This window comes from Trachurus japonicus, chromosome 8 (genome assembly GCF_045865225.1).
Source record: "Trachurus japonicus isolate A0001 chromosome 8, Traja_1.0".
In the NCBI taxonomy this organism is placed as follows: domain Eukaryota; kingdom Metazoa; phylum Chordata; class Actinopteri; order Carangiformes; family Carangidae; genus Trachurus; species Trachurus japonicus.
The window spans coordinates 26,793,887-26,805,940 of record NC_140914.1 but is presented as its reverse complement, the minus strand read 5'-3'; the positions used below and the strand labels follow the sequence as shown (position 1 = coordinate 26,805,940).

Sequence of the window (12,054 nt, the reverse complement as noted above, 5' to 3'; positions counted from 1 at the left end):
TTTGTGTAATTATATTTAGGCTATACTAGTTTTTCACACATTCATAGTCTTGTGAAATTAATCAATGAATAATAATCGTGATATACAGTTATTATTTCTCTGACATTAATCGTACCAAGCAGGGACACCCAGACTTCCCTCTCCTCAGACACTTCCTCTGGCTCTTCCGGGAGGATCCCATGGCGTTCCCAGGCCAGCCGAGTGACATAGTCACTGCAGCATGTCCTGGGTATTTTCCCGGTGGGACATGCCCAGAACACCTCCCGAGGGAGGCGTCCAGGGGATATGGAGGAGCAGCGGCTCTACTCCGAGCTCCTCCCGGGTGACAGAGCTCCTCACCCTATCTCTATGGGAGGAAATTCATTTCAGATGCTTCTTCCGCTTGTTCTTTTGGTCATGACCCAATTCATGACCATAGGTGAGGGTAGGAACGTAGATTGAATAGTAAATCGAGAGCTTCACCTTTCGGCTCAGCTCCTTCTTCACCACGACAGACCGATGCAACGACTGCATGACTGCGGCCGCTGCATCGATCCACCTGTCAGTCTCACGCTCCATCCTTCCCTCACTCGTGAACAAGACCCGATACTTGAGGCAGGAGCTCTCCCCCGATCTGGAGGGGCAAGCCACCTTTTTCCAGTCAAGAACTACGGCCTTGGACTTGGAGGTGCTGATTCTCATCCCAGCCGCTTAACACGGCTGCAAACTGCCCCAGTGCATGCTGAAGGTCCTGGCTCGAAGGAGCCAACAGGACAACATCATCTGCGAAAAGCAGAGATGAAATCCAGTGGCTCCCGAATCAGACCCCCTCCGGCCCCTGGCAGCACCTAGAAATTCTGTCCATAAAAATAATGAACAGAACCGGTGACAAAGGGCAGCCCTGCCGGAGTCCAACATGCACCGGGAACAGGTCCGACTTACTGCCGACAATGCAAACCAACCACCAAAGAAACAAACAAAAAAACGACACTGCCCCCTCCACCCCTGGTTAGCATATAGCTTCTAACCTTTGGACAGAGCCATGCTACAGTAGCTGTTTCTTATGTTTCAGGTCTTATTAATGCTAAGCTAGGTTAGCATCCTGCTGGCTATGTTTGGTACTCAGCAGCCACCGGCGGGTGAAATAGTCAGTGAATTGCTTTATTGAGTTTCCAGACAAAGTTTAACAACAGGCCCACTTAAAAAAAAACAACAACAAAGAAACAGATCATTAGGATCAACGCCACAACATTACAGTGAGACTAATAAAAAAGGGCTTCAATAAAATGTCCACAAACCCTGAAATGAAACTGAGTGTGAAGAAATCACAAGAGTCGCCTTCCCTTTTTAAGCTCTCGCAAACACAATTCATCAACAGGAAATCAGGACAAGAAGGGAAAAGAAGGAAAAAACGGACCGAAAGCTCGAAAAAGGGACAAGTATAATCATCAATAATAGTCACAGTAATAGATTGCTCGAATAGCGTGTATTGCACATGTGTACACATATATGCACTTTTATATACATGTGAGTCAGAAAGAATTAAACACATGTTGTCTTGTCGCAACAGGAAAGAATCTGGATAAAACGACAGCACGGACAGAGAATAATCAGGAATGTGCTTGTGATCAGTTCCAACAAAACAAACAAACAAACAAAAAAACTGCATTTTCAAATTGTTCAGTCGAGAAAGTTCTGCCCTCCACGACAGAGGGAGGGGAAACACAGAGAAGGTGACGGTCGCACTGATACTGAACCTCCTCTGTCCCACTCTCAAGTCCACCAAAAAAAAGGAAAAAAAGAAAAAAAAAGAAAATCACCGACCCCACCCCCCGAATAAACCAATCACAGCAGGACACTACAGTTACACCACAGTATCAAACATATCAAGAAATATACAGTATTAAGTCATGTAGTAAAAATCGTCAGAGTGTGTGAAAATGTGCGTTTCACCGTAGTGTGGGTGGTGGCAACAGTAAAGCTGTGTCGCCTCTTGGACTTGGTGGTGGTGGTGGGGGGTTGCCCTGACAACACGGACCATCAGACTGTGTCGACACTATTCATATTGTATTGTTAAGAGTTGAAAATGTACACGACAGAAACTCCACTGGTGCACATGGTTCTCTAGTGACCCCCCCTCCTCTTTTCAACAGGTATCAATACACACACACACACACACACACCAGTCACATCTGGCCACTGAAACAGCTTCTTCTTCAAGCTTCAGCCCCGACCGAGCAGCAACCACCACCACAGACAGGATCCTTCTGAGCCTTGTGTTTTTGTTTTGATGCTCACAAAGTAGTGTCGTCATCTCAGACGAGATTAAGATTACTAAAGTTAAAGTATGTCTGAGATGAATTGGTTGTTTTTTTTTCAGTCTGACTGTACTGAGTCTAACCAATCAGTTCACATTTGACCATTTGTGCCTACATCAAGAATCTCACTCTGCCTTCCTCACGATGCCTTTCTTTGAGTAAATATAAAGACAAGTTGTATTTTTTCCTAACTTCTCTCTCATCTCTGCTGTTTTACTGTGAACCAATACTGGATCACTTCGGTTCATGCACATTTACCACCCACCGCACTAATTCTCCAGTCAAATGTTATTAAAACATTAAAGCAAGACTAAGGCACAACAAAATGATGGGAGTAAAAGAGCCTGAGAGAGAAACCTCAAGCGAATGAGAGCAGAGTAAAAAAAAACATGATAAAAAAATGTGACACCTATGTTTGGTTCATGTTTTAATTTGGAAAAAGGTTGTGGTCTCCTCATGGCTCGGTTTTCATTTGGTTTGTTATATGTTAAGTGAAAACAGACAACAGCATGTGGATGGTAAGTCCCTTACAGAAGTAGACACTGCTTCTGTTTAAACTCAGAAAAGCTACTATTGGTCGGTTGAATTTGAACTGATAAGCTCAGACACTTTGACTTCTTTTGGATGTGGAAAACCCGGATTTCCTCAAATCATCATTTGCTTTTGGAAGAAATATAAATTGTTGAGAAAATATAAAAATATACTTCAATTGGATATTGATTTCTTATTGACAGGCTCTTCAGCTGTGGTAGTAGCTGCTTGCTCGTCTCACTGGCTGTTTGTTTTGAACCCGGCTTATTTCCACCATCAACCCGTCCACTGTGACCCCTGCTGCAGGCAAACTGGCCTTAGTGTTTTACATCAGTACAAAAAGACTACACCGAACCGCATGGAAACACAGCTCACTCACTCACTCACTCAATCAACCATTACAATCCGTCCATCCCACCTGACAGAAATGCAAAAACAAACAGCACTCATCCACACATGTAAAAGCTAGAGGGAGCTCCACGATTAAACGAAAGCTGTGATGCTGTGTCGCCATGGCGGTACTGTATCCGCACACTGGCATCTCCCTCCCTCCCTCCTTCTCTACCTGTTGCGGTCACTGTCAGTGTCGTATTGCTTGGAACAGATGAGACCCTGAGGCAGCAGCAGCAGCAGCGTCGGCTACAACACCTGCTGCGCTGCACAGGGCCTCAGGACTGGGAGTTTAAAGTGAGGTTGGAGTTACGTCACATAGTAGTGTTTCCTGGAGATGTGTGTGGATAATAAGGTGTGGTCCACTTCTGAGGCTGCTTTGTGTCCACTTAAGGGGGGGGGGTTGTATCTTCACTGAGCAAGGAGAGAAGTTGCTTGCGCTTCCGGTCTCTAAAACTGTGGAAAGTGAAAACAGGTTCCTGAAAAAGTTGAGCTGTGCTTTAAGATTTAAGCCAAAAAAGTAACCAAAAAAAAAAGCTCTGAAAAGAGGGAAGCTGGATGTTGGAGGTGGCACATCACCACACCACAACCTCCTGTATATACAATGCTAACCAGCCGGCGCTGCAGCCGCTAGCACGTCAGAGACACAGTACAAAGTTTTCATATTTTTCGTGAGCTTGAACAAAGTTTCCAACATCATGTTCACCCATTTTTAAAAAAACCTTAAAGAACATTTAAAGTGTTTTTTTTTTTTTGAAACATTCGTTAGAAAAATCCTTTTCACTGTAACAATTTCACTGACGGAACCAAACGCTTTTTATAAACACATTTTGTTTCAATCATTGGACGTAGCGTTAGCGTAAAGTGAAGTGTTTCTGTAGATGGCACCGGAGCAATGAGACCTCGATGGGTAGCCTACTGTTAGCTTTTTGATTAACACTGATTTAACCTTTTGACCTTGTGTAAAGCAATGCTGGTGTGTGGATTTTTTTCTTTTTACATATAAAACAATTATGCAGTCCTGTATTGCCTTGTTTCCTCACTCAGACATATCAGTCACAGAGTGGCTCGTCAGTCCTGATCCAGCGTACAGTCTGGATCTGTTAAGAGTAAGAGCACTGAGAATATGAAGCTAGCTTTTTATGCAACTCTTCAGTGTGAAGTAGTCAGTCTAATCAGAGTTCGTGGCTCCTTCTCCACACATTATTTTGTAGACAGACTTGAGGGCGTTACTCAAGAAAGCAGTTTCATTAAAAACTCTTGTGTTTGTTTTCGGTCTGAGTTTTTTACTCCAGAAACTGTAATTTAAAATCACTTTGTCTAATTTAGTCACAGTGTTAACTTACTCTGTGATTCTGAAATCTACTGAATGCATTCAAATGCAGAGATTTACAATAGTAGATGATAAAATCCTGAGTCAGCAGATCTCTGTCCTTACATTGACACATCACACGTTACGGATTCATCCTCATGAAACTAATTACAGCAGTTAAACCATCAGTGAGTGGGCTGAGCTGATTAAAATGCAATTGTGTGCAACTTATTAAGACTTCATTTTCTCCAACTCATTGCTGCTGCTGTAGTTGTTTACAGGTGGCATCAACGTGCATTCTGTAGTAACACAACAAGTTGTAAGACTGACATATATTTACATTGTTTTATGATGTAATTATTATAAAAAATATCAATTACAGTTGTTTTGGATGGTTGTTCATGTGCACCACATGTACTATGCCCTGTGTCTATGTGTATGTGTGCACCACCTACACTGAATGTATGTTGTGAATGCACTCATGCCCAAGACAAGTTTCCTGTCAAGTACAAATAAAGTGTATCTTAATTATTATAAAAAAAAATATCAATTACAGTCGTTTTTGGATCAAAAACTATTATCAACAAAGCTGAAGAGCATTAACATTAGCTGTTATTAGCCTGGCACCAGTCTCTGGGTGCGTCTTGACCATCTTTGCTTTTACATGGCTGTCTCTAAGTTTAATGAAGGTAAATTGTCTTATTTTTGTTGCCTTACATGTATACTGACATTTGAAGATCCACATTTTTAAACACTCTTCCCCTTACAGCTTGTACGTGCCACTCAGTGACTGAAATGTCTGAAGTTACAGGAGCTATAGCGATCCAGAACTGTGATATGTGGTACGACGTTTAGGGCTAATGAATATCATGAGCCGTGGAGGGGCTAGCTAACTCCCTGTTGGACTACAAAAAAAAAAAAAAAATGCACCATCGATGGACCAACTTATTCACCCAGTCGTGACCTTTGACCTTAATGACCCCCTGTGCTGTCTGCCTGTGGAGGGCAGCACCGTCTGAGGAGCTGGAGGTCGCCGTTCTCCTCCCGACAACTGCCAACGACGACAACCGCCATCACCATGACAACAACATCCAGCCATCCTCAACATCTGAAAACGACCCGACGACATCAGTGCTTACTCCCTGTCAAACAGCTGAACCTCTAAAACATCAACTCTCCAAATATAATATAGTCATAAATCCAATCTGTTTGGATAAATCACTGTTTACATAAATATATATAGCCGTGTGTGTGTTTGTGTGTGTGTGTATCTGTGTGTGTGTGTAATATGCATGTAAATGTGTGTGTATCTGTGAATATATATAATATTATTTTTGCTTTTTTTATACAAAAAGAGAAAGTATTTTGTTATTTATACATATATGTATGTACAGATATAGAAAAGTGACCACACTGAGTCTGCTGTGACGTAACTGTGGGCAACAAGACAGGACAGTATTTACACCAAACAGATAATATTACAATTCAAAAAAACAAAAAAAAAAAACATGGTGGTCACTGTGGCTTTCCAAAAGACGGGCCACAATTGCCTTTAGAGAAGAGGGAGGCGGGGCTCAGGTCACATGACTCAATTCAAACGAGTGAAAGAGAGAGAGAGTGCTGACAGTGAAGTGAAGCTCCATTGATTATTACTGTGTGTGTGTGTGTAAAACGCTGAATACTGCTGAAACTGAGCTGATCCTGAGACACTTTCACCAGAGTCCATAAAAAGTCTGATTGAATATTATTACTGATATTACCTTTAATATTCAACTGAGAGTTTTATTGGATGTTTCTAGTGTGTACTGATGGCTTTGGAGGCTTTTATTCCCACAGTAAAATACAAATAATAGTAAAAAAAAAAATCCATTGGGAATATAATGTTAGGTTTGAAAGAGAATACAGATCTAATACATTTTTTAAATATTATTTACATCAACTCTCATGATTCTCTCTCCCTGTCTCTCTTAAAGTTGCTAAAGAGTGAGATAAGAACAAATTAAGGCATCCAGATGAAGAAACAAAGACCCAAAAATGAAGTGACAGACTGACACAACAGCAGTGTGTGTGTGTGTGTATGTATGTTCGTAGGTGAGTTGGTGCGTGTCAGTGTGTTTCTTCAGTCCTGATTGGCTGGTTGTTTTTTTTTCTGAGGTGCTGCGGCGGTGGTGTTCTGTGGTTTCTGGTTTGATGGTTTCATTTTTTGTTGTGGACATAAAAAGGCACCTAGTTCCTCCTCCTCCTTTGCTCATTAAGAAAAAAAAATCATGTTATTCCTCCTCCCTTGTCTGCTCAGCCCGTCCCTCCGCCGCACCGGCAAGACTCACGAGAAGACAAGTCGTCCACTCGGAGCCTGATGTGTTTTTTTGTTTTTTTACGGCGATTCTGGGCGAAAGGTTTCCCCACGGTTGTCATGGTCCTTCGCTGGAGACAGAGGAGTCGCGGGATGAAATAAAAAAAGACAAAAGAATGACTGAAGGGTGGAGGGGAGAGATTCAGTGGTGCTGTGTACAGGTGGTGAAGTGTACAGGTTACAAGAGGTGTATCCTTGCTGACGCTCCCCTCCTCTGGTTTCCATGGAGATGCTAACAAGTCGTCTGCTCCTCCTTTGGGCTGATGAACAAAAAAAAATGTCCAAAGTTTTTTTTCACAGCCCCGTCGTCCTTCTCCCGACCTCCGTAATGTCCTCGTCCTCGGGCCGGCGGGAGCTCTGCTCAGCGGCACAGTTTCACCTCGTGTGCATGCACCAACACATACTCCATGGAGGAAGAAGAAAAGGAAGATGAAGAGGAGGTGCTAGAAGGAGGTGAATGGGTTTTTTTTTGTGTGCTTCTTGTTTAAACTCCTCCTACAATACAGGCTCTTCTTCCATCGGCTCCTCTGTGGACCTGTGGACAGTTCAACATCATTCATCACATGTAGAAATATAGACAAAAGCTAATTCAAAAACTAAAGCCAAAATAAATGTAGGTAAATTGCTAAATACATTTAGCTGTAAAACAGTTACATGTATGGCAATTAATCATAAAATCACCCAATAGCTATGTCACCAGAGAATAAGGAATCATGTTAATTTGAAAAAAAGTAAATCCAGTCAGAATATCTACATTTAAAAATGTATTTGCAGCTCTGTTTGTACTTGTTTTTTCCTGATATGCTTCCTGTATTTTACTGTGTATATATACAGATTTTTTTTTCTTATCTGTTTTGTTTTGTATATTATACTGCACTGTAAATGAGGCCTGGCCCCGGTCTACTCACAATTTTAAATAAGGGTAACTAAACTAAACTAAACTAAGCTACACTAAACTAAACTAAACTGAACTGAACTGAACTGAACTGAACTAAATTAAACTAAACTAAACTAAACTACAACACTACACTTAACTAAACTAAGCTAAATTAAATTAAATTAAATTAAACTAAACTAAACTAAACCAAACCACACTACACTACACTACACTAAACTACACCAAACTAAACTAAACTAAGCTAAGCTAAATTAAACTAAACTAAACTAAACTAAGCTAAGCTAAATTAAACTAAACTAAGCTAAGCTAAGCTAAGCTAAGCTACTGTAAACTTAACTATTTCAGCATCCAGGATGCCAGTTCCCATTGAGCTGCAACTACAAGCATTGTGGATTATGTCAGACGTTACTAAAAGACCTCACTATGACTCAGAAACATCTTGACAAAAGCAAAAATAAAACCAGGATCTGCATAGGAGATGCGTTTGAAAGATGGAGACGGCTAAAAGCGGGAAAGAACCTGAGGACAGATGTCGGAGTGGCTCATTTTCTCCTGGACACACACCTAGCTTTTTGCATAATATTCCTTTTTCTCAGTGCAAGTACACTGTAATTTATCCATTATTTAAAAAGGTAGGGGTGTGACGATCTCACTCATCTCACAAGACGAGACAAGACATGACATTGGGTTCACGAGAACGAGACGAGACGAGATTTTTAATTTTTTAATGTGCTGCAATATTTTGAATTTGGCCATATTCTTACATCCAGCTAAAGCATCAGCGGTCCTGTCTTCAGCTGTTTGTAAATTGCCTCTTCTTTCTGTTAAATGTGGTTCGACAAGAGCATCAGGCATTGTTGACCATGTCTTATTTTCAAAAATAAGCAAGAACTAAAACCAATAAACAGCTCCAAAATATAATAGATGTAATGAGGGAATTTAAACACCTCAGTATAATGTTATAAATACAAACTGTAGACAGTTCAGAAAAGCTCTTTAAAGTCCTGCTGATATGCTGATGCCTTTAATTGATCCATCAGAGGGTGTTTTTTTTGCTCTGGACTCTTATATATACTCTATATATATATATAATGATTATAATCCCAAAGACGCCCTGCAGGAAGGTACTATTTTAGTTTATATTACCCAGCCCTAAACTAGACACACTACATTCTGGTAGATAAATACGCACAGCGCTTCATGCTGTGATAAATGCAACTGTGCTGGTTGCTGTGTGCTGTTGTCATGGTTAGGAGCCATTGTTAGACACTGCACGTGGGCTTTTATTGTACCTTTATTCTGCGTGTATCTGTACACAGTTTTCTTCATAATGGGATGTTATGTAATGTTATCACAGAGTCATCACAGCTGCTGACCTGCTGGTTTCTGAGTTGTCGGGAACGGAGCCCGGCTGCTCCACATCCACACTCAGGGAGGCCATGGCGCTGACTGTGTCTGCCTCGTCCTTCTCCGATTGGCCCTTAGCACCGAGGGGGCTGTCCAATAACGAGTGGCCGCTTGTCTGGGACAAATTCTGGAGACAAGACCAGTGTTTACCTGAGGGGACAGAGAGAGAGAGACGTACACAGGATCAGACATGCTGTACAACTTACTGTGCATTCTTACTGTATGCATGTGAGTGTGTGTGTGTGTGTGTTGGTGGGGGGAGAGTCTCACTCTGGATCTCTATTACTCTCTCCAGTGAGGCGCAGGCTTTTGGACAGGGCTTCTCCTGAGGCCACTGATACACTGAGTCGCACTGAGGAGGACAGAGAGTGTGTGTTAATGTATGAAATCAACTGATAACAAAAAACACACATTAATCCGCTACGTCAGCCTAGCTTAGCATTATAGAGTATGGCCATTCAAACCTTAGATTCATTTGGTTTTACAGTTAATCATCATTTAATCACCTGATGAAAGACTTTTCATTCAATTTCAAATCATCAGTCATCATCACGCTAACAAGTTCAGTTTAACCGCATACCTTATAAACACAGTTGTGTGTTTTCCATTGTGAGACTTACACAGTTGACTTAACTAGTCAGCAAAGTGCTGACTTGCGGTTATATTGTTGACAGAAAGTAAAAGTTAAGGGACTCTGAGAAGCTTTCATTTAACCTAGTCATTTCATGTATCAGTATCAGTGCAGGTATAGTTTTAATGAATGAAATCTTAAAGTTTGAATGGTGAGGCTGTTGCACACTGTTTCTTTATGTCTGCCTCCTCAATCCTGACTTCAGCTCTTAGACGTGAGCGGGGTTAAGAGATGATGTTCATTTGAAGCTTGTTGGAAACTAGTGATTGCAGTTCTGTGTGAGAGCAACTTCCTTCTGCTTGCTACCAATAATAAGACCAAAGAAATGATGTATGGTTTTTTGATCTCTGACTGTTCAGACTAAAGGCCACATTACAGTACTGAACATTATAAAAAATGCTTTAAAAGTTATGGGAACAGATCTAAATGAAAAGGCAGAAAATCCCAGACGACCCCGCTCACGTACCTGTGCACCATGCACTTCATGCCCAAGACAAATTTCCATAAATGGGATAATAAAATGCATTTATCTTATCTTAGTATTTGAACAGATTTCTCAAAATGTTGAACTATTCCTTTAAAATTCAAATGGATGGGGCACAGTTGGCCCCGGTTCGAATCCCGCATCAGGCGGCCCTTTACTGCACGTCATTCCCCCTTGTAGCGCCGCATTATGTAATAATGTAATACATTTTCACCTCATTATGTAATAACGCCACATTTTGTAATAATCTGCCATGTTTTGTAATAAAATTCTTGAACGCAATATGTAATAAATTTTGCCGCATTTTGTAATAAGTTGTTACATAATGCAACAAATTATTACAAAATGCGGGTGTTGCACTTTTTTAATGAAAAAAAAGTAATAATTCAGTGCATTATGTAACAACTTATTACAAAATGCAGCAAGGTTTATTACATATTGCGTTCAAGAATTTAATTACAAAATGTGGCAGATTAATTATTATTACTATTATTATTATTATATTATTAATTTATTACATCATGATTTACATTTATTTTACATTATTACATTATGCGGCGCTCCACCACTCTCTCTGCCTCCCAATTTCCTGTCTCTCTCAACTATACTGTCAAATAAAGGCAAAAAAGCCCAAAAATATACTTATATATAAACATAAGTATATATATAAAACTCAAATTAGGGCTGGGCGATATAAAGATATTATATCGTATCATGATATCAGACTAGATATCGTCTTAGATTTTGGATATCGTTAAATCGTGATACGAGTGCCCATGTTTCCCACCTGTGTATGTTCTCAAATGTGTATATTGCGATATATATATCGTGTATTCTGGGATAGCCTAAAAATATCGAGATATTATTTATAAGCCATATCACCCAGCCCTAACTCAAATGGGTTAGAGTCACTTCACATCAGCACAGAGCTGACTGTCTCTGCTCATGTTAGATTTCCTTATTGCTCTATGAGACGGTGGGCGACACCTCCAGCGCTGAATGTTTGGAATGAAAACAGGAGTAAGAATGGATGGTAATCTGGCTGTCTCACCGGGTCTCCCAGAAGCGCCGACACACAGGCCTCCGATGCGTCACAAATGGCGGTGAGGTCGTGACCGCCTTCCAGCGCCATAACAACCCGCCCACCCGCCAGACCCATCAGCAGCTGCGTTAGCTGACCGAAGCCTGCCAGGCACACACACACCAGAAACCATGATTACAACCTTATTCGCCATCATGTACCGCTATTGAGACGGCGATCAAAAAGCACCCACCGGCCCCCCGTCAGGTCGCTACGGTAACCGGAGCGGTACTCACACTTGGCGGAGACGTTGTAGCCTCCCAGAGGAGACTGATGACCCTCGACCGCGTCGAAGCCTGCGGACACCAGGACCACATCTGGGCTGAACTGCTGCGCAATGGGCATCACCACACTCCTACACACACACACACATGGACACACAGTGGACATTTTTACAGCTTGTTGTTTCCTTCAGGTGTTCTCATAGTGAACACAGAGCTCCTGACCACAACATCACACACAGTCCAAGCACCAAGTGTTCACAGGCAGTACAGTATGTACTAATCATAATGTGGATCAAGTCCTGCCCATTCTCTATTCTGCTCTTGCTGTCTGCACTAATTGACATTGTCCTAAATTTTAAACTTTATTGTAATGTTTTTTAAGTTTCTTAATTGCTTACTTTTTTTTTTACGTGGAGACGCACGCACAACAATTCCAATGTGCCTCT

General features: G+C 41.3%; 1 protein-coding gene across 2 annotated transcripts in view; it reads right to left on the bottom strand.

The window, feature by feature from the left end:
* Nucleotides 1-5,673: 5,673 nt before the first annotated feature.
* Nucleotides 5,674-12,054, bottom strand: part of hdac5 (histone deacetylase 5) — a 74,245-nt gene continuing 67,864 nt past the window's right edge. For both annotated transcript variants that reach the window (XM_085785050.1, XM_085785051.1), the window contains 5 exons: nucleotides 11,621-11,739; nucleotides 11,355-11,488; nucleotides 9,459-9,540; nucleotides 9,158-9,338; nucleotides 5,674-7,418 (listed from right to left, as the gene is read on the bottom strand). In XM_085785050.1, the coding sequence (XP_085641176.1) occupies nucleotides 7,379-7,418; nucleotides 9,158-9,338; nucleotides 9,459-9,540; nucleotides 11,355-11,488; nucleotides 11,621-11,739 (556 nt within the window). In that variant the 3' untranslated portion in view covers nucleotides 5,674-7,378. The remainder of the gene's footprint in view (nucleotides 7,419-9,157; nucleotides 9,339-9,458; nucleotides 9,541-11,354; nucleotides 11,489-11,620; nucleotides 11,740-12,054) is intronic.